Source organism: Gavialis gangeticus, unplaced genomic scaffold, assembly GCF_001723915.1.
Source record: "Gavialis gangeticus isolate Ggan-Ray unplaced genomic scaffold, GavGan_comp1, whole genome shotgun sequence".
NCBI classification, from domain to species: Eukaryota; Metazoa; Chordata; order Crocodylia; family Gavialidae; genus Gavialis; species Gavialis gangeticus.
This window is the reverse complement of record NW_017729032.1, coordinates 247176611-247199165: the sequence shown is the minus strand read 5'-3', so window position 1 is coordinate 247199165 and position 22555 is coordinate 247176611. Positions and strand designations below refer to the sequence as shown.

General features: G+C 45.5%; 1 protein-coding gene across 3 annotated transcripts in view; it reads left to right on the top strand.

Annotated features, from left to right (window-relative positions):
* IGSF3 (immunoglobulin superfamily member 3) overlaps nucleotides 1-22555 on the top strand; it is a 195652-nt gene that overhangs the window by 74487 nt on the left and 98610 nt on the right. For 2 of the 3 annotated variants that reach the window (XM_019525702.1, XM_019525700.1), the window contains exon 3: nucleotides 5648-6025. In XM_019525702.1, coding sequence (XP_019381247.1) covers nucleotides 5648-6025 — 378 coding nt within the window. Of the gene's footprint in view, nucleotides 1-5647; nucleotides 6026-16297; nucleotides 16363-22555 lie in introns of those variants that run through there. The other variant, XM_019525701.1, reaches the window with a different exon arrangement.

Genomic DNA, 22555 nt, shown 5'->3' with positions numbered 1-22555 from the left:
TAATTACATCATTAACTAATTAATTCCAACAAGGCGTGGTGGGCAAGAAAGCTGGCTGGAGCATCAGGCTCAGAGGGTAGTAATGAATGGCTCAATGTCTAATTGGCAGCCAGTATCAAGTGGAGTGCCCTAGGAGTTGGTCCTGGGGCCAGTTTTGTTCAATATCTTCATCAGCAACCTGGAAGATGGCAAAGAGTGCACCCTCAGCAAGTCTGCAGATGACACCAAGCTTGGGGGAGTAGTATATGCATTGGAGGGTAGGGCTAGGATCCAGAGTGACCTAGACAAATTGGAGGATTGAGCCAAAAGAAATCTCATGAGGTTCGACAAGGACAAGTACAAAGTCCTGCACTTAGGACGGAGCAATCCCATGCACCAGGATGGGCTGGGAGCTGACTGGCTGGGAAGTAGCTCTGCAGAAAAGGACCTGAGGGGTACAGTGGACAATAAGCTGAATAAGAGCCATCAGTGTACCCTTGTTGCAAAGAAGGCTAATGGCATACTGGGCTGCATTAGTAGGAGTGTTGCCAGCAAGTCGAGGGAAGTGATTATTCCCCTCTATTCAGCACTGGTGAGGCCACATCTAGAGTACTGTGTTCAGTTTTGGGCCACCCACTACAGAAAGGATGTGGACAAATTGGAGAGAGTCCAGCAAAGGGCAGCAGAAATGATTGAGGGGCTGGGGCACATGACTTATGAGAAGAGGCTGAGGGAACTGGGCTTATTTAGTTTGGAGAATAGAAGACTGAGAGGGGATTTAATAGCAGCCTTCAACTACCTGAAGGGGAGCAGGGTTTGAAAGAGGATGAAGCTAGATTGTTCTCAGTGGTGGCAGACGACAGAACAAGGAGCAATGGTCTCAAGTTGCAGCAAGGGAAGTTTAGGTTAGATATTAGGAAGAATTTTCTCACTGGGAGGGTGGTGAAGCACTGAACAGGTTACCCAGAGAGGTGGTGGAATCTCCATCCTTGGAGGTTTTCAAGACCAGACAAAACCAAGCCCTGGCAGGGATGATCTAGTTGGGGCTAGTCCTGCCTTGAGTAAGGGGTTGGGCTAGAGGACTTCCTGAGGTCCCTTCCAACCTTAATTTTCTATGATTCTATGATTAAGGCACTGGTAGGCTCCCAAACTGCTTTAAACTTGTAAATATATTGAGAAAACATTATGTTCAACTGATACCTATGTATGTAGTGGCTTTCATGTTAATCACGGATTTGGGGGGTTTTATCAGAGAATGTGTGATTTATTTTATTTATATTTTTTGCGTGTTTTGTTTTTTTATCAGAGAATTTGCATGTCCTTTTTTTTTAATTGGGGAAAACCAGGATCCCTGCTCTCATGGCAGTGTAACATGCCACCCCACCACTGGAACAAAGATGTTGGCATGATAAACAGTATAAGAACCTTCACAATGGTCTGTCCGGTCCCTGTGAGCTTCAGATATACTAATTTTTCCTTTCCTTCCCTTAAATCACTTTCTTTCATAAAAAGGAAAAAGAAACATAATTTGGAGCATCAGTGAGCTGAGCTCAAGTTAATAATTTGAATCGCTCTCCATCTGTTCAATTGCATGGCCTGATGGATGTGCTGAGCCATTTTTCACAATTTGTTTTAGAGCTGGTAAGAACAGTTTCTCTTGGCTTCAGTCCAAGATTTCTATTGGGAAAACTTCATCTCTGGACTCTGATGCCCAGAGGAAGGGGAGTGATGGAGTGTGTTCTCTGATGACGGACTGCCTCTTTCACCTCAGTCCTTTATTTTTGAAGGAATGCAGTCTCCTCTAAAATTGAATGTTACTATTTAACCCCCCCCCCCCCAAAATTAAACATGATTATTCTGCAACTGCTTTAAATCAGCTTATTGCTGTTTTATGGTCACAAGTAAACAGTAGGAGGAGCCAGGGTGGTTGGTTGCCCATGCTGCTGGTAAAGCAGTAGCAGCTGAGCACCCCCTGTGGTCTCCAAACTCTAGAGCCTTTGGTTGTAGCAGCAAATGAGAAAGAAAAGTATAATTTGGAGGCTCTCACCACTGGCCTGTGAAGGTTCTGCTGGTATCAAGCTATGAGCCCAAAGGTTACTTGTAATCCATATAGCATGTGGTGGATTTCAGTTACGTTTTCTTTATATTGTACGCTGGGATATAACTGACAAGAGATCACATGTGAAATTAAGACAGAGAGCAAGGAAAATGTAGGTTACTTACTGAATAAGGAAGTGATGCTAATAATGGATAATGCAGAGAAGGCGAAAGTGTTTTAATGCCTTTCTATTTCAGCCTTCACAAGAAAAAGGTCAGCTCTTCGATGATCAGCACACTTAGCAGCCAGGGAATAGATAGATACTTGGCCTAAAACAGAGAAAGAATAGGTTAAAGATTACGTGAATGTCTTCAGATCATCAGGGCATCATGGGATTCATCCAAGATTACTCAAGAATGGATAAAATTCAATAAAGACAAATACAAAACATTGCACTTAGGAAAGAGCAATCAAATGCACAAATACAAAATGGGGAGTGGCTGACTCAGCTGCAGTACTCCAGAAAAGGACCTGGGGGTTATATTAGATCACAAGCTACATATGAGTCAACATTGTGCTAGTGTTGCAGAGAAAAAAAGAACAAAACCCTAATAGTATACTGGGTTGTATTAACAGGAGTGCCGTACATGAGTCATAGGAAGTGATTCTTCGGCTCCAGTGGTTTTCAACCTTTCAGGACTCAAGGCACCCCTCCTTAGACTTGAGGAACTGCTTGGGGTACCATGTGCTCCATCCCTCAGACTGGAATGGGGCAGGAGCTGCAGCTAACAGTAAGCGGTGGGGATGGACAGAGGCAGCAGGGCCAGGTGCCAGGGGCGCAAAGGCTGTGAGGCAGGGTGGGGAAGCAGGCAGAAAGGGGCCAGGCAGCTGCTGCAGCTCTAAATCTGACCCTGTCCCTGCCCTTGGATTGGGGCAGGACTTGGAACCACAGCAGCCATCTGCCCTTATCTTCACCTTGTACTCAAATCCAAGATTGCGGGGGGGAGCTTTTTTCTCCCAAGCTGACTGTGGAGAGGGGAAAAACCTCATCTTGGATTCTAGTAAATATGGTACTGTAGAGAATAAAAATACAAGGGTAGTTATAAAGACAGTGGTGATCACTTGTTCTCTGTGCTCACAGAGGATAGGACAAAAAGTACTTTATCTTGTGTATTTTCAACTACATTGATCCCATCCTGATGGGCTAGCTCCCCACCTGAAATTCCTTTCAGCCTTTTTTCTGTGGTTCCTCATCCCACTATTCAAAGTTGTATCTTGATTTATGCAATAAGAGATGACAGGCCTTTGTGTGTGATATTTGCTGTTTTGTCACTTAGCTGGGTATTTTATAGATTTCATAGACATTTGGGCTGGAAGGGACCCCGAAGGATCATTGAGTCCAGTACCCTCTGCCTCAGGGGCAGGAAGTCATCAGGGATCATAGGACCCCAGCAAGATAAATATCCAAAAGTGTCTTGAAGGCATTCAAAGTGGGTGCTTGAACCACCTCCAGCGGCAGTCTATTCCAAACCTTGGGGGCTCGGACAGTAAAGAAGGCTGTTTCCTTATGTCCAGCCTGAAACTGTTGCAGAAGAGTTTATGACCATTCAATCTTGTCATCCCTTGGGGCGCTCTGGTGAACAGATGTTCCCCCAGATCCTGGTGAACACCACTAATAAACTTATAGGTGGCCACCAGACTGCCCCTGAGCCTGCGCTTTTCCATGGTATTGAACCCACTAATATGCAAAGGATATTAAAAATCATTGCTGGAAACTGGAGATTCTCCATGCTTTTGTCTGCAGTGGTAAGAGGAAGGGATTGGAAAAGATACATTGGGTTTGGGGAAGGAGAGACGAAGTCCTGTATTCTGTGAATGTATGGGCATTTAACAGCTTTCTTTGCGGAGATGAAGTGAAGAGGTAGCCACAAAAGATTTGCTGTTATAACCCAGAAGCCCAAAGGAGTGGAGGGAAAGAAGCTCCTAAATATTGTAATGGGTTCTCTGCTGGCACATGACAGTAGAACAGCAGAAGTCTAGGTGCAAAAGGGCAGAAGCTAGGAAGTGAAAATTGCATCGTTCTTGTTCTTCTCTTTTGTTTGTGCTTCCTCTGGGTTGCTTTTCAGCAGGACAAAACGTTACCTGGGTTCTGTGGAGAGGTTTTCAAGCCATCTTAATGTTTTCTGACAGCAGCATGGTCATCTGAGAGCTCTGGAGACTAGAGAGCTGGGAGGAAGAGGGATAGCTAGTTTTAACTAATGAGTTGTGTCAGATGTGCTTTCATTTACTAATCTTTAGGCATTAAAACAGTAACTACTCTTTAATCACATTGCCTCTGCCCCTCTCTCTCCCGCACATGCTTTTCTTTTGTGCATCCTGGTGGTGTGTAGCTTTAAACTGGCCAATTTTTCATGTGGGATGCTAAAAGTGTTGAAATAGTTCTCACTGCATTTGCCTTGTTCTTTACAGCTATTGCTATGCTGTTCATTCAAAGAAGAAATGATTTGTTTCAAAATGCTCAAATACTATAGTTAGTCATTAAACTACCTGCCATTCCAGCTGCATTTGGGACAAGGAATACAAATAATCGAATGGCAAAGAGAGCCTGTCTTCTGCCTTCCTCACCATCTCTCAAGCAGTTGTATTTTTAGGTGCTTATTACTGTGCTATCAAGTACTGTACTGTTGTTTCTTCTCTTTGTGCCACTCTTCTGTTTAAAGGGACACAGCCAAGATAAAAAAAAGACACTAAAAAAAACTCCTTATCATTTTTAAATATTTCCATTTGACGTGTCTAATCATGCCTATTCACTTTTTTTGGTTTTGACCTTACTTGGACAGTGAATTTGGCTTATTCAGCTTCATTTTCAGGCAGGCCTTACTTCGTATTTTAATAGGATCATGCTTTTGTGTCTGGCTCCTTATGGGAAAAGCACTTAATGCATATCAAAACCTTTTTTCATGTAGCTCCTTTTAAGATGCTTTCCTTTGGTCAGCATCTCCTGAAGCAGCTGGGAGGTAGCTATGACAGAGCTCAATGTGCTGTGGTTTAGGGTCTTGATATTTAAGTCAGTAATGGCTTACAGGGTGCAGCTGTACAACGATAGGCAGCTGAGAGTGAGGGAGGTTAAAGCAGTGATAATCAAGGTCTTGTGGCACCCAGAGGTGACATGAGATCTGTTTAAGGGTGCCGTGTGCTGCTCTGCGTGGCTAGGTGTGCAAACACTTGTACGTGAGTCACAAGACAAACCCAGGGATTTCAAATAGGAATCTAGAGTGTCAAAACATTCTGGCTGTTGTGGTCTTTCAGAGCAATTTGCAAAAGAAGAATTGCTAAAAAGGTTGAGAACCACTGAGTTAGAGCACTGCCTACTGACTGTCTGCCAAGATACCTGGGCCCTATTCCTGGATCAGCTTGGTTCTAACTTTGGACAAGTGCCTCTTCATACTCAACCTGCCTGTCTACTTGGTGAGAGTGATTTCGGAGTATCTCATAAGGCAGTCATGAGAACTGAATGATATTGGAGAGAAAGGTGCCCTCTGCATGTGTAAAATAATACTTGTTAAGTAGCAAAGCTTGCAGAATGCTTATGCTTTCCTAAAGTAACTTTTGCCTTCCCTCTTTTTGCAGGCGTGGCCTTAGCACAGCGCCAGGTCACCGTCCAGAAGGGCCCCCTGTACCGCACCGAGGGTTCCCACATCACTCTCTGGTGCAAGGTCAGCGGCTATCAGGGACCTTCAGAGCAGAATTTCCAGTGGTCCATTTACCTGCCCTCTGCCCCAGAGCGGGAAGTGCAGATCGTCAGCACCATGGACCCCTCCTTCCCTTACGCCATCTATACTCAGCGTGTCCGCAACAGGGAGATCTATGTGGAGAGGATTCAAGGAGACTCCGTCTTGCTGCACATCACTGAGCTCCAGGACCGGGACGCTGGCGAGTATGAGTGCCACACACCCAACACTGATGAGAGGTACTTTGGGAGCTACAGTGCCAAGATGGACCTTGTGGGTAAGATGTTTGCTTTAACTTGGCTACCTGGAACCCCGCTCACTGGATACTGGGTTTCTCCTGAACTGAATGTGCTAGAATTCAGTAAGGCCCTTACGTTAAATTTTCCATGCAAACTGTCACAATAGTTTTTAATAACTAAAAAATACAAGAGAGCAGACAGCATGGAGCCCAAAACAACAGTGCATAGACAAACCAAAATAAATGTCCAGTGAAAAGGCCAATAAGAGAGGAGGAACCAAGAGTTTGAAGTCTCAACTGACAGTAAGACAGACATGATGTTGATTTACACATAATGACAGGAAGGTTGTTCCAGATGGCAGAAGCTGCAGAGGGGAGAGCTTTCACGTCAGAGGTGGCAAGAAAGTGCATCAAAAAAGGGAGGAAGCAATTGCTAAATGAGTAAAAAAAGTGATTAGAGAGGCAAGGTCTGAAATAGAAGGTGATGAGATGGATGTGGTGGTGGCTGGGCTCCTTGTGGATGACCATGGCAGCAATACATATTCCTCTGGACCAGAAGAATCTAAAAGAGCAGTTGTATTTATTTATAATCTTGTTGGTCCATTGCTTGATGCTTCCTTGCACCTTTCAGACACAAAACTTCTAAGATTTTTTTTCTCCCAAATAGAAGCACGTAAAGCTTCAGAACATCCCTGTCAGGTTTGGACTGGCATTATCCAGATTCAATAGGTGAGAAAACCATGGCATCAAATTTAAAGGCTTCTCTACAAAGGGAGGCGATTAGGAAATAAGCATGGGTGTAAGTTTAAAATCAATGACTAATCTACAGTAGCTCCCCAGGTGGATGCCCTGAATCCTCACTAAGTATGCCTTTTAGCAGTTGAGCTTAGCCTTCTTTGGAAGTGTCCAGTTGGAAAGCTATTGCAGAGCATTTCCTGGCATATAAAAACCATGCATATCTTGTAGACCTGGTCCCAAGTGACTTCTTGAGCCATTCAGTTAATCTTTTTATTTTTATTTTTTTAGAGCTGGCTGTAGAAACCAGAGTGCAGGACTCTCCAAGTCACAGTCTTTAATCTGTTCCTTGTACTCCTTCCCTTATATAATGAATAGTAGGGTAACAGAACTGGTGGGCTGAGGTGGAGAGAGATTTGAATTTTTCCTGCCCATGGTGTAGGCTACGTTAGGAGCAGGTGGCGTGATATAGTTTGACAAGCTGCAAGAAATGAGGATTGAGGAAACCTGTGTTCTCTTTCTGCCTCTGTTCCCATCATGCACTGTGACCTTGGGTGAGCATTGATATGCTGTGTGCCAGGCTTCCCATCTGTGAAATGAGGATAACAGAGACTTGGCTCATGGGAGTGTTTTGACTTAATGTTTCTGAGGTCCTATGCTGAAAGATACAGTAGAATGACAAAGCTTTATTGCTGACTCATTGCATGATCCCCTAAATGCATAGCATGGCATTTTAGAGGAGTCCATCTGTGAAGATCGGCTGCTTAGCACTGGTGTCAGGGAAATAATAGGGATACCCAGCTCTCATGTTGCATATTCAGCTTATGTGATCATGAAGATGCTTCTTGCATGGGCCTGTGTCTTCTTTCAAGCTAAAATTCAGAGGACAGTGTTAAACAGTGTATTCAGGGGACACCTTGAAAGTTGTTCTCGTTGGAAAATATTCTTCAATCCACACTTTGTATCTTTTGTTGTTTCCTGAATTCTTGTGGGATACTTAAAAGCAACCAAAAATCATATTTTATTTCTGTCCAAACTCCCTGATATGTATTCCTCACCAGAAGTCTCAATTCTCTGTCATCAGAATTATTATGGTTTCTTTACAAGGAGACATCACACATACAAGGTTCTGACTTGAAAGGAAGCAGGAGCAGATGAACTCCTGCAGAGCACGGATTTCCATTTTGAATGTAAACTGTCCCTAGAAACCCAAGTACTAAGGGAAGAGAAATGTAGCTGAAATGCATTCATTTTGTAAAAGGTTGTCCTCTTCCCCCAGGAGAAGCTGGCCTGCCCCTGACAATCCATCCTGCATTGCCTGACGGGATTTGACCTTGGGTTAACAAGCACTGGGCTCTGTTTCCATTTTGAATGCTGTTAAACAGTGATTGTTTTCCCCAAAGGGCAGGAGGGGATATATGTATGAACTGGCCATGAGTTCCCTTCCTGAAGGCCAATTGTGCAGTTCAGCAGGCTGAATGGAGCCATAGAAGGCAGGCAGGAAAGTAGTAGTGCATGTGGGACAATTGGCTCTTTCTTTTGCTTGGGAGCCAGAAATGGACACTTTATCACTTTCAGTCACAGGTCATCAGGGCTATGAGTTAGTGCTTCTACTAGGATTGTTAAGTGCAGGTCAGCAGCTTGAATAGTGAGTAGTCAGCATTTTCATGCAGGTGTTATAGGCTATCCTCGGTTGCTGGTCTAGAAAACTTTTCCTAACCTGCTTCTAGCACTATCCTATAAGTGCCTGCAAACTGGTTCTTAAGTAGATGTTGTTTTTGAGCTGTATTTTGAGAACATATACCTTGGGGCTTGTCATGGTAGGGGCAGTCAAGAATATGAATCCCAACTAACTCTTTAGAGGTTTAGTTAAACTGCATTAAACCCCTGCATGACTTTCTTGCAGAATTTCCTGTGGCCTTAATTTGCTTCAAAAGTGAATTTTCAGAAGTGAATTAACCTAACTCAAATTAGGATCACTGTGATTCTGAATGGCACTTTGGCTGCAGTTTAACCCATCCATTTCAAAATTTGGATTAATTTTCCATTGTGTCCCCGTGTTGATAATTCCTATGGGTCTTACCCTTTTAAAACACTCTACTTCTAGGGACCAGATATTTCTCGCAGGCAGGCCCTTGGAGAATGTTTCCAGTCTGTACTGAATATATCTACACTGCCTAGTTAACCTGCTTCTTACTTGGGTTTTAGCCTTAAGCCCTCTACTGCCCACTGTAGCACCTCTGACTGAGTTTGGAGGTGCTGTGAGCCTGGACTCTCACCCAGCTGGGATACAAGTACTTCAACTTGGGCCCAAACCCACCTACTTCATGGGGAGTTCACAGGAAATATTACCAAAAGGCTAATAGCCCACCAGTGCCCCTCCAACAGCTACCCAAAGCAAAGGACAGTTACATTCTTCTGTATCTTTCTTATCCAGTTGACTGGGCACAAAGACCTAAGGCTTAGGTCCCCAGGCACATTGGCCATTGCAGAAGGAGCGAAGGAACAACAACAAAACACTGGCTTTGCAGTGAGCTTGCTCACAGCTGGGCCAGACCATTCAGTTGCAGTAACTGGGTGGTGTAGACGTAGCCTCTGATGTGTCTTAGCACTCAGTCATGGCTGTAATTCTTAGAGCAGCAGTTGGAACATGTCTTCATAGCACAGTTAACCTGGACTCTTACTTGGATCTTTCTTGCAAACAAACCTCTTGCCTAAGTCTGATTCTTTAAACATGGCCCACTGGCCTGGCTGGTGGCATGGGCTAAAATCTGAGCTGTGCTTTCACTGATGCTAGTGACCTACCACTTGTGTGTGTACTCCGCTAATTTACTTGGGTACTAGTGCCAAAAGCTACAAGAGTTGATTACAGGAATCCTAGTGTCTCATAGGACTTCCCCACACCTCATCTGTCTGAAAGGTTTGGTTTTGTCTAACCTGCAACTTGCTTCTTGTGACATTGGGCTCAAGGTCGAGCAAGCACCTATAGGACTATATATTTCAGTAATTTCTGCAAAGGAGATGAGTGAAATACAGTATTGTCACGGATCAAAGCAGGGAGTATTTTCAGAGCAGCTTAGTTACCTCTGGACAGGCATAGAAGAGTTAGCAGATGCCCATGCTGTCAAGTGGAAAATGCTGGAGCACCTGGATTCACCTTGGACATGCCTGAAGACAGAGCAGAATGAGGAAGAAGGCTGGGGGGAAGAAAGAGATCTTCCCCTCTAAAATAGTCATCTCCACTATTCTGCTAGGTAGTGTGAAGAGAATCCCCTCTGAGCTGAGGGAACTCCCTCTGAGTCAGGCCAGTGACTCTCTGGCGATGGGAGGGGTATTGCTTCTTGTTTTCTGGAACTGAGGATTCTAGCGAGGCTTCTTAGTAGCATATGTGTGTGTCCTCTTCCCTTCATCCCACACAGCAGTGAAGCACACTCAGTCAGGCAGAGCCGCTGAACTCTGAGTTAGTTATTGTTCTCATGTTTTCAGTAGAATCAAACTTTTTTTTCCTTTCTTCCATTTATGAATTTTTAAGTCCCTAATTAGGCACAGTGGCTTTTTTTTTTAAGCAATGGTAAGGCTTAGCGCAGTGATTCTCAACCTTTTTTGTACCGGGACCTATTTGTAAGCATCGATGACCAGTGCCCCCAGGCCCCAGCTCCCCAATGTGCAGGGCATGGGGTACCCCAAGCAGCCCGTTGCAGGCTGGAGCTCCGCCAGCCTGCAAGGGAAAAGCCACAGCTTCCCATGTTTTTCTCTTTTAAAGGAGAATCCATTTTTAAAGTTTGTTTGCAACCCTCTGATATATTCTTGCAACCCACTTTTGGGCTATGACCCCAGGGTTGAGAAACACTGGCCTAGAGGGAGACAGGTTTTGTTAGCCTTTCTATTCCATCACTTTGCATGTGAAATGGACAGAAGTGGTGGGGATTCAAAAGCTGCATAGTGTGGGCTTCTGACTTCCATGGCAGTGTTGCGATTCCAGATGACTGATAACAGAACAGTGTGATTGTGTTAGTTACAGGCAGTGTGGTTCTGGAGAGGGCTTGGCCCGGTACCTAGGGGAAGGATTGGGCTCTGGAGGTAGCTAGAGCCTCCTGGCCTTGGGGTTAGGTGGGACTCTAGTGCCTCATTGGGCAGGTGGCTACTGTTTGACTTGGCACTGTGAAGTCTTGCCATACTAACACATCCCAGTAACTGTGCACCACAAGCTATTGCAATGTGCTTTCTCTCTCTGTCTGAACTAGTGCCTTGTGCTGCAAACCCAAGATGGTTCAACTTGTTATTGCTGTACTGTTTGACTTTAAAGGCATACTACCCATGTTTGATGGTTTACTTCAGGGATGCTCAGCCTCCAGCCCATGGGCCAGATCTGGCCTGTGGCCTCGTGTTATCTGGCCAAAGGTCTGGAAATTTGGTGGTGGGGAGATGGCAGCACCACTTCCCTGCTGTCAAATCTCTGGGAGCCCTGCAGTGGGGAGGGGGCTGCAGATAGAGGTGGGAAGCCCTGGTATCCTGAAGCATGAGGGGGGGAGATTTTCACAGTGGAGCATGGCAGCCCCCCCATGCCTCTGGCTGAGGGACCCCAAAATCCTGTCCGTCCCCAGAGGGGTGGGACTTCTGGGGCCCCTCAGCCAGAGGCGTTGGGGGGGGGGAGGCAAAAATGGCACCTGACACTATGCCACGACTGCAAAATTCAGAAGCAACTCTCGTGAATTAGGTAGGTCCCAATTTATAGGGAATCCAGAACTGGGTCTGGCCCTCCTCAGTTTTATGGTGTTCCTCATGGTGCAGAACCAGCCTTGCCCATGAGATGCCTTGTGAGACACTTACCGTTTAGGAGCTGTGAACTTATGAAAAAATAGAGGATGGCAACCTGGGTGTCAGGAAATTAGAAATGAGAGAAAATACATTAGGTCATCTGGCTTCATGGTTCCTGCCACTAGGTATGTGCAGTAGGTCTGATACTTTGGGCTTTTGGTTTTTTAACTACATCCTCCCTGCCTATAGATGAGTCTTTATGTACCTCTGTTTATCCCCTACTTGGCTGTGTGCTTATTTACTGGCTGTGCAATTTGGGCTGCAACTATTACAGATCAGTGGGGCATGGAAAAATAGGACGAGTTTAGATCTCTCTGGGTTTTAGGCCTGGCCAGAGTGCATGCAGGTGAATGGGTGGTGCTAGGTAGGGCTGTGCAAAACAGCACTGTTCCACTTCGACTTTGGTTTCGACGGAACAGTGTTTCGTTTTGAGTTTTGTTTGGTTTCAGAAGCACTGTTCCATTTCGTTTCATCGAAGCTGTTTTGACGCCGTTTCAGTGTTTCGCCCATAGGCTATGATGGAGAAGTAAAAAACTGCCTATAACTTTGTCATTTTTTGCCTGATTCGGATTAAACTTGCAGGGATTGTAGCTCCCTCTGAGAGCATGAAGCCTGCCAAGTTTCAAGGAGACAGGTGCAGAGGTTTCTGGGAAACTGCAGCTCAGGATGTTGACAAGCAAAATTGTCGCTTGCTGGCAGCGGCAACCTCCTGTGATCCTGCAGGCAGGTTGGGGGTCCCCATCCCTGGTATGAGTCTGGCAGAGCACCCGCAGCCCTCCTGGGGGTGCGGTTGGGCCCCCAATCTGTCTGCCAGATGACAGGAGGCTGCTGCTGCCGGCTGGGGCCAGTGGCAGCACCAGCCTTCCCTGTGCTGGGAGCAGGCTGTGCCCAGCGCAGCGAACACCCAGCACTGGAAAGATTGGTGCTGCTGCTGGCCCCAGCTGGTGGCAGCAGCCTCCTGTCATCCAGCAGGCAGATTGGGGGGCCACCCGCACCCCCAGGAGGGCTGCAGGGGCTCTCCCGGATTCCTTCCAGGGATGTGGGCCCCTAATCTGCCTGCCGGATCATAGGAGGCTGCTCCTGCCACCTAGGACCAGTGACAGCACCAATCTTCCCAGCACTGAGTGCAGGCTGCACCCAGCACTGGTCCCAGGTGGCAGGAGCAATCTCCTGTGATCTGGCAGGCAGATTGGGGGCCCACACCCCCAGGAGGAGTCCAGTGCAGCCCCGCGGCCCTCCCAGGAGTGCAGGCAGGCCCCCAATCTGCCTGCTGGATGACAGGAGGCTGCTGCTCCCAGCTGGGACTGGCACTGGGTGCAGCCTGCACCCAATGCCAGGAAGATTGGTGCTGCAGCTGGCCACAGCTGGCAGCAAGAGCATGCTGTCATCTGGCGCAGATCTGGGGGCCTGCACCCCTGGGAGGGCTAGGGGATGTTCTGAAGCCAAGTAAGCCCAGCTTTGGAACTCAAAACATTTTAAAACTTTTGACACATTTCAAGTGCCCTTGTTTCGTTTCAAAGCTGCTTTGAAGGCTTTTGTTTCATTACAATTTCGCTGTTTCGAGCTCAAAACACATTGAAACAACTTTGAAACGAAACCCCTAGTGAAATTTCGCACAGCTCTAGTGTTAAATATCAGATGATACTGTATCAGGCTTGGGTCAGCTGGCCAAAAGTTTGGGAATCTCAGATCTGTGCAGGTCTTGCAACACAGGAAAAAGAATTACGAGTTCAGGGCACACCATCTGCAACCCAATATTTGCCTTTTAAGTGGAATTTTGCAAAGCTGTTCCTGTTAATTCCCAAGGCTGGTACAGGATTGTTCAGGCTAACCTATTTCATAATCTTTTATCCAGAGCAGATTTAGGGTAGAGATTTTCAAAAGTCCTTAAGTGACTTAAGAGCACAAGTCCCATTGGATTTCAACAGATCTTAAAAGCTTTTCAAAATGTTACTCACAATTCCCATTCAGACCTGTGCTTCTGCATTGCATAGGAATATCCTAGCTGCATGGCTTCACTGAAAAGACATCCTGACATAATAAGGAGTATCCCTTGGCCTGTGTTACATGCCAGCTGTGTCCTGTGAAGCAACCTGGGACTGTCTGGGGATTGAATGGCTGTATCAGAGTCCTGGTCTGCACAGACATAGAGCTGTATGAGCTGTTCCTCCAGTTTCCTTTTGCAAAAGCTAGGGATGGCGAGGACCTGGAAAACTCTGGGGTGCACCAGTGAGTGTCTCCCAGTGACTTCAGCCTCTCCACTGGCAAGAGGGCAAGGTAAAAGAGCTTCCCATATCCTTGTGGCATTGTCCCAAGCTTGCCATCCCTTAGTTTCCTTAATAAGAAGCTTGATTCTAACCTTGGGCTCTCCCAAAGCTTGATTTTTGTTTTGACACTTTAATGTGTGCTGCATTGTTTCATGTTTGCTAAAAAATGGTTGAGGCTGGAACTGGGGAGCTGGGGCTCAAGATTTACTGAAGGGTGCAGCGATTAAAAGATGAATTGGAAGGTTACTTGGTGAAACAGCAGCTCTCTGAGGCCAAGTGACTGATCCTGTCTGGGAGAGGGAACAACTGTTCAGCATCTCTGTAAACATTAGGAAAAACTGCCAACATAGATTCACAATGCCCTGAGGGTCACTCCCATGTGAAAGCAAGAAAGCCCTAGGAGGATTACTCATGAACTGAGAAGCTAATAGTAGTCAGTGAGCATCTCCACTGTAGTACTGACAATGTGAAGTCACCTTGTAGCTGGCTGGCTCGCTGATGCTGAGGAGAGCTGTAACTGAGGTTTTGGAGGCCTCCCCTCCCTGGGAGGCTGGCCATGTTGTAGGTGTAAAAGGAGTGGGAGTGGAATTAGGTTAACTAGAATTTGGTGGCCCCTTTTTTTTCAGCTGAGCTACACCCAAACTCTTTCTGTTTAATCCTGCGTGGGCAGGTCCAAGTCTCACCAAACTCATCTTTGCCTGGGCAGACTGGCTCTTAATCTACCCTCTCTTCTCATCCTCTGTGCCCAGCACAGCATGGGCTGTGCTCCTTCCCTTTTGCAGCTCAGGGCCTGCTCTGATCTCTGGTGCTTGTTGGGGAAGGGAGGTGGTCAGGGAGAGGAGTGAAGAGCCCTGTGTGCAGCACTCCCTTTGTTGGAGGAGTGAGGGACCCTCCATGGCCTCTCCCTCAAAGTCTATCACAAATTATAGCCCAGTACTATGACAGGACATTCAGAGGTTGAGACTGGAAGAAACAGACCGTGGCTTTCTTATTGCATCTTCTGTTCCCATTCCCTTAGTTCCTTCTGTAGCTGTTCACTGCTCACAGGCTAGCTCAGATGCATTTTGCTGGCTTCTGTGCTTTCTTGTCCTTAAGCCCTAGACTGTCTGGAGTTCTTTGGATATGGGAGGTGGATGTGGCATTTGTCTTCTCCACTGCATTACTAACTCTGGTCCCTGGGTATGTGACTGGCCACCAGTGTTTGGCTGGGAGGGAGGGTGCTTCCTCCTGCTGTGGTTGGCTGACATCTCCTCTAAATGCATCCCCAGAGCCACAGAACCAACCACCAGCCCTCCCTTGACTGACACCCAGCCCATGTTTTATTGGCAGACAGGTGGACCATTGATTATGTAGTAATGGTATATGGCCCCGTCGAGTTTGGCACATTTCTTCTCCCAGGTTAGTTGAGTGAGGAGGTGGGGGTTGCTATTTGGTATGTGGGACACATGTTACTAGATAAAGAACCATGTACAAGGAATTACTTTAGTCCATTAAAATAGATTGTAAGGGCATGCCCTTTAAAGACCAGGCACGCAGTGTACCTTTCCATCTGAATTGAGGCAGAGGTTTGTGACACTTCCCAGGGCTAGCATGAGAGGGAGCAAAACCAAGGTGCATTGACAGAGCTGGGAGCAGAGGAAAGAATTTGCATGTGCCAGTATTTTCCATAGGTGTAGTGCCTTGTTCCTTTAGACACAAAGCACATCTCTAATCAGTTTTAGACTGAAGAACACTGGCAGCTTTCCTTGGCCTTGCATGCACGTTCTTCAAACAGGGAGAACAAAATTAAATGTAAAAGGAGTGACATAGCAGAGAAAAGAGAAGAGTATGTATCTATCTGTCTATAGTGGATGTCTTGCCATCCTCCTTGCTGAGCTTTGCCCTGGACAGTCTGTACTCAGAGCAGGAGGAAAAATATCACGCTCCTGGTTTGTACTTCAGCTTTGTATCTTTTGACTTCTCATGTGGGTATTCTCTGGAGCTGAGCAGTTGCTATGCTCAAATGGGTCTTATGGCCTCCAGTAGCTCTTAGTTTATTCTAATTGACAGGTGGAAACATAAGAAGGAGATTTATGGTTCTCTCCAACTTCTAACACAGGCAGGGGAAGAGGAGAAACTTGGTATATGGTTGGCAATATTTGTGACATAAAAGGGGCCTGAAGCCTTTTTGAAAAACTTTCTTTTTCCTGTTCAAAGAAAAGTTTGGTCCCAGCATACAGGGCAGGAGCTGGTGCTGTGGGAATCAATGCAGCTGGCTTCAGTGGAGTGAACCAAATGTCGTAACAATTATCTGTTTGAAAAGAGAGCTGTAAAATGGCATAACATTTGAGACCTCGTCCAGGCTAATATAGCTGAAGTTTATTCCTTCATGCTCCCTGTCTCCTTTACTTCCTGGCAGATGAGGGGCAAGGGACTCTGAATTACCTGCCTTATATACGTAAGGAAAGAATGACAGGATCCCAGACTGCAGTTGTACAAACTTGTGGGCTAGGTCCTGATGACTGAGCGTCACTATGATGCATCAGCGTATGGTTCTTGGGCAAAGCAGTTTGGATGGTAAGTAGATCCAGGAAGTCTCCTGGCTAGAATGTCTGTTATTTGGGTTCCACTGACCTACTATGGACTTGTTTCATGACTTGGTCAAGTCACTGGTTTTTGTCACTATTTTCCAATTAGCAGCAGGCTAGAGATGTTTGGCAAGACCTGAGCGAACTGTTTGTAAACTGCTTTGAGAAATTTTAGTGAAAGGAGTTAAAGGCAAAGGAGTGGGTTTCTGCTGTTACTTGTAACATTGAATGGAGATTTACTTCCAGTCCTTCTCTAGTATTTTCTCACCAAACCATGGCTGGTACTGGATACTTAAGAAGGTGTCAAAAACTCCACATATCGCACACCCTAACTGGAGAGCCAGAACTCCCTTTTTGTTATCCTACTCCGTCCAAAGATGACAATAAGAAATCCTATACCCTGAAGCAAGAGGGATCTGCTGTCTTCCAGACTCACAAATCCAGCTGTCATAAGTGGATGTCTGTTGCTTCTGGTCGAATCCTGCTGCACCACTAGCCTTTCTTATGTCCTATGGCAGTGAGTTTCGTGAGCTGATTATGCCTAATGTTTTATAGCTGCTTCCTTTCAATACCTTTCAGTACAAAGCTGAAATTCTGTTGAATGTTCCTTTGTCCCCATTTTCTTGTATTGTGAGACAAGGTAAATAGGAGCATCCCATCTACCTTCTCTGTTCCATTTGTTATTTTGTGTATCTTCGTCATGTTCCCTATTATTCATTTCCTCTCTAAACAGTCCCAATTATTCCCCTTTTGTTGCAGCATGCCATCTGCCACTCTATCAAATTGGAATTACATGCCTGGCTTTTTTTTATTATTGTATAATTTGACATCCCTCCTCCACTCCCACATCCACAATAAAACTAAAGCTACAGTGGTGCAGCTAGAACATGCCCCTAACCGTTAACAGTCCCATTATGTATTCTTGCATGCTTTTCTTTTAGGCAGATGGAGCTGGTGGTATGGCCTGTTCAGTGCAGGGCTTCTAAGGGAAGAACTAATCTCCCTTTGACTGTCCACTTGCCCACTCATTCCTTCAGGACCTGCAGGTAGTCACCTTCAGGGCTCAAGAGAAAAGTTCTGTTTGTTGGTTTTTTTCCCCGGCCTTGCTCTGATGGAGGTAGAATTTTTTTTTATTTACGCTAGGATGTGGGGAGTTTCGTTTTTTTATTATTATTATTATTTTTAATCTAGGTGGCCAACCTGCAGCATAGGTACCACAAATGCCATAGGCAGCCTCTAGGCAATCAGGACTCATAGTAGAGATAATATCTTTTATTAGACCAACAAGATTTTTGGAAAAAAGTTTCTTTAATAGGCAGCCTCTGTGAGTGGCACATGGCAGATTGGGGATGGGACAGGCAGCAGAGAGGCAAATAGGCAGGGAGCAGGAAGCAGATCATCAAATCAGGCAGGTAGTACAGGGCAGGAAGCAGAAAGCTGAGCAACAGATCAAGTAAGGGAAAGAGTTCAGAGTGGCACTTGGGGAGAGGGTATGGGCCTAATTTGTGGCATGCCTGCCAAAAGACTGCCCCCCACTCTTTTAGAGGATACTGGTCTTTTTTTTTAAATGTATCTCTATACATTATTTTAACACGTCTTTAGAAATGCTTTTTTTGACATATAAATTAATAAAAGATGTATTGGCTGAATGCCCCCACCCCAAAGGTCAGGTTTTAGAACAGATTTTCTGGTTTGTACCAGGCTTGATTCCAGATGTCTTTTACCTGTCACAGAGAGAAGCGTGGGAGTCTGAATGTTAGAGCTGACACCTTCAAAGTGTGGATTTGTCTCGTTGTCCACCTGGTGAATCCAGACTGGTCCCTTCAAACACTCTTTGAAAACTGAAAAAGTTTCTTCTGCAGGGTGCTATTTTTGCTAGCATCAAAGTTCAACCTCTGGCCTTATCTATCACAAGCTCCACTGATGCATGACTCTAGCCAGACCACTCGTAGTTTCTTGCAGGTGTCTGAGGTGCTAAGGCTCTCTTGGGACCATTGTGTTAGCTCTTTTTTGTTCATGCTCCTCTGCTTTACAAGTGCCCTTGAGGTCAGAGGCACTAAGCTGCCTGCTGGCCAGAGTCATGCATTGACCTTGAGGCTTACAGCAGAACCACTATGCCTGTTTTGTCTGCTTTGCTCATTGAATCTTCCCTCAGGTGCCTTGGCTTTCCAGATCTGTCTTTCAGTAGGAGGTCTAATATGCTAAAATGCATTGCTGACATACCACATTCCTTGTGTACAGTATCCTGACTGCCTTGCCAAGGAGAGTGATTGGTGAGAGATCCTGCTTTTATCTCTTTTACTGTAAGATCAAGGTAATGAGCCTAAGTAGGAAAAAGAGAGAGCAGAGATTTTAAACTGAGACTGATGCATAATAAGACAACGAGGAGAGAGGTTGTAGAGAGAAAAGTATTAAGCAGGGGGGGACAACTAAATGCAGTTTGCTTTTCCACATGTGGATTCCTTTGACTCACTTCTTCAAATCCAGTGTTATTGACTCATCCTTCCTGTGCAGGTGAATTTGGGACCATGCCAGTGGGGCTATACATTTGGTAGGAAGCAACAGATGATATGGCTCTTTCCAAGCATACTATGCATTTCAAATTCACTTTCCCCTTAAATGGGCTCTCTTGGGCAGTGTTCTCTGTGGAAGTCTCTGCCACAGAAGCTGGCTGCTTTTTGGCATGCTTGTATGATTATAATAATAAATCTTGTTGTAAAGGTATGTTGAGATCTGAAGATGGGGTCTGTGCGTGTGTATGAGTATGTGTGTCTGTAAAAGGTACCCCATTCATGTATCGAAGCACCTTTTTGGTAGGCACTTCTCCAGAAACTGAATGGAGGCTGGCAGGAAGAAGAACATTTGAGACACTTGAACTTCTGACAGCCATAACCACATTGCCAGAGGGCAGCTGAGAGAGGTGCATCTTGTCTGCTTCTGCATCTCTCCCTCTGATGGGTGCAGACAGAGCTGAATGGTCAGAACTGCTGGGCAACTGTCTGGTGTTGAGGCTGCCTTGGGACCTGTTTTTTTTTTTTTTTTCGGGGTTTATTTTTTTTGACTTGCTGACAGACCCTGTTGGCATTTCTGGCAGCTCTGCTGGAATAATGGGTGGCAGGGGAGAGGCAAGAACTATGTAGGTTTCTCTGCTGCTTTGCCTCAAAACCAGTCTCTCAGCATTAAGTGAGGAAAGTGATAACTGTGAGCGCAGCTGGTAACATATGGCACCCGTCCCCTGCCTTAGCAATTGCTCAGTGAACTCTGAAAGCGGAGTACAGCCCCTGTAGCTTCAGCCAGATGCAGCTCTGAAAAATCCTATAATGGAGCAGGCCATTATTCTATTACCAGTGAGAATTTCACGTTTCACATCCCCCATTTTCTGGCTGCCTCTCTGGGGAGAGTCTGCCATGCTTGCTTCCTCCTCCCACTCCTTTATTTATTTATTTATTTTTAAAATTCATTTTCTCTCCAGGGTTGCTTCATTCATTCTCCAACTCTAGTCTTTTAGATTTGGTTGCTCTGCATTTTCTGTCAGTCTTCCTGTTCCTGAGAGGCAGGGGCAGCTGTGTCTGCCACTGATGCTAGAGGTATTCTTTGGCAGTCTTGATGCACAAAGTAGGTCTAGTCTCCATCTCTTGAACGGGGAATAACCAGTCTCAGCATAGCAGGCGGTAAAGTTCAGTGACCGTTGCAAAGGCCAACCTGCCTGTCTTGCTTCTGTGTGTATCTTTTGATCTCCAAGCAATGCTCACTCTACAGGTTTTTTTGTTTGTTTTTAAAGGGCTAGTTTCCATGTAAACTCTAAAACAGCAATAACAAGTGGCTGCCTGTGTAACTATTTTTTTGTTTAAACCAAATTCACTTTTTGTGTTGGTGCTGTTTCCATGTCACCGTGCTCAGAGGGTCAAACATAAGTGGGTACTTTTCGCTTTATGGTTCTCGCATGCTAACTTAAGACCTTGGCAGGCCAAGTTCTTTGGGAAGATGTGATGTCTTTTATTAACCCAACTGAGCAGCTGGACAAAAGTTCTTTGTAAGCTTTCAGGCATAGGGTTCTTGTGCCTGAAAGCTTGCAAGAAACTTTTTTCCAACTACTCAGTTGGGCTAATAAAAGATATCACATCTAGTCAAAGAGCCTGGCCTACCTATGTCCTTAGACCAACACAGCTACAACCCCAAACCCTACAACTTAGGACCTTATTACACGTTATATTTAGGACATGTATAGTAAGCAGTACTATGAGTTAGAAAGTTTTGTGAACAGTCACACAGTAATGCTTAATATGATGTAAATAAAACATGTCCTAAGTGCCAGAGCTTTGAAAACTCCAGTGTGCTGCAGGGCTGGGACTGACCAAGAGCCTCCCACTGCACCCGTGTCTTGACGTAGCTCCAGCGAGGTTCCCCCCATACTGGACCAAAGCTAATTCAAGACTAGTGCAGTGGGAAGACTGGGACTGGTCAGCTCTCTTGAACTGGCACCAAAGCAGTGCCACTGGCTGTGACTGACCACCAGTGTTTATATTTGGGTGCCCTGCCCCACCATTTTCCTTAAACTAGCCTTTGCCATATTCTAAAAACCCTGAAACACCTAACAGTTCAGGTTCTGCGTGACCTGAGGTGTTTAGAAAGGAGCCTTGACCTGAATTAGTAGGGGAGCTGCTCTGTGGTGTGGAGAAGCTGGAAGGAGACATTTTCCATCTTGATGCTGTAGCTGTTCCCGTCAGCTTAGCCCTATAACAGTTTTACAATCTTTATCTGTTATAGGTTTAAGAGGATTTCTGTGAGCACAGCAGATTATTATAAGTCGGAGAGCAGTCTCTGCCTGATATTCCTTCAGCAAGTATTTATTTTAAGTGGGTTTAACTGTATTTAATATTTTTGCATAGACCATAAGTAAATTGTTTACACTATTAGAAAAATAGAATCTAGATAAAAATGAAGGCATTATTGTTTTTCAGGCTGCTTTGAGGGAGGGGAGAAGCTCACTCATGGAGACCAACGTGAAAGCAAAACAGCCATATGAAAAAAATATTTCAGACTTCCATAAAGCATTGATTAGTAATGTCACCAAACATCCATTTCCACATTGAAGAGGAATGCTGTAGAGGGGACAATTTCAAGGAACAGTCAAGTGCTGCATGAAGTGGCATTGGTGTTTGCAGTAGGTTGGGTTTTTCCCTGCTGGATTGATGATCCAGTAGCAATAGGGGGTTGTACTGTACCTTTTGATGATGAATGAAAACTGAAGTACTGACCACTTACAGGGTCGTTTAGTAATCGCATGGCACATCACGTGGGATTTGGGGCCTTGACTCCAACACTGTGGCCAAATGCCACAGTATCCCACTTTTCTCATGCCAACACTAGTGCATGGGGTGGCGAGTAGTGTAGTGTCTGCCACTTCTCACTTTACAGGCATGGCAGTCTAATCCTGTCTCTATAATCAGTGCAGCTTCTATGAGGCTCGGTGGTTAGCCTCATGTTCAACCCCTCCCCATTTCATCTAGGCACAGAACCAGCAACTGCACCAAGATATAGCTGGCAGAGTCGGATGCCGCTGCCTAAAATTACATTTATGCTTTCGCATACTTCAGTTGGATATGGCATTCTGTACTTCCCCTCCCCAGCTGTTTGGTAACGTTATCATACGCTGTGAAACAGCTGCTTTACATCTTGGAAAGTACAGCTATGCTGAAACCTACTACTTCGCATCAAACCTGGTTTTTGTGTTTTAAGGGGTTTTATGCCACCTTCTGTGAATCTTCTGAAGCAAAGGCAGGCAAGCCAGGCTGCATTCAGAAAGCTGAGGGAAAGTGGGTGTCAGTACATCTCTTTGAACCACACAACGGCATACTTCATTGGTCCTCTGTCTCATTCCTCCTTCCCTTCTCCAACTTACCTTATTAAAGACAGAACACTCGAGGGAAACACAAATAAATCAGACAGGCTTTGCTCGAGTCTCCTGCTGCTCAGAGCTGATTTTTGAATAGTGACCTGTTGAGACTGTGGCCAACATCCTTAATCCTTTGAATATTTCAAACAATGCTAATGGGATGGGGGTAACCACTGTACCTGTACTAATTGCCACTGAGGGAGGATTTTCTAGGGAGAATGCAGGAAGGGGCTAATGAGATGAAACTGAACAAAGAAACTTTCAAGCTCGATGCTGGGAGAAATAT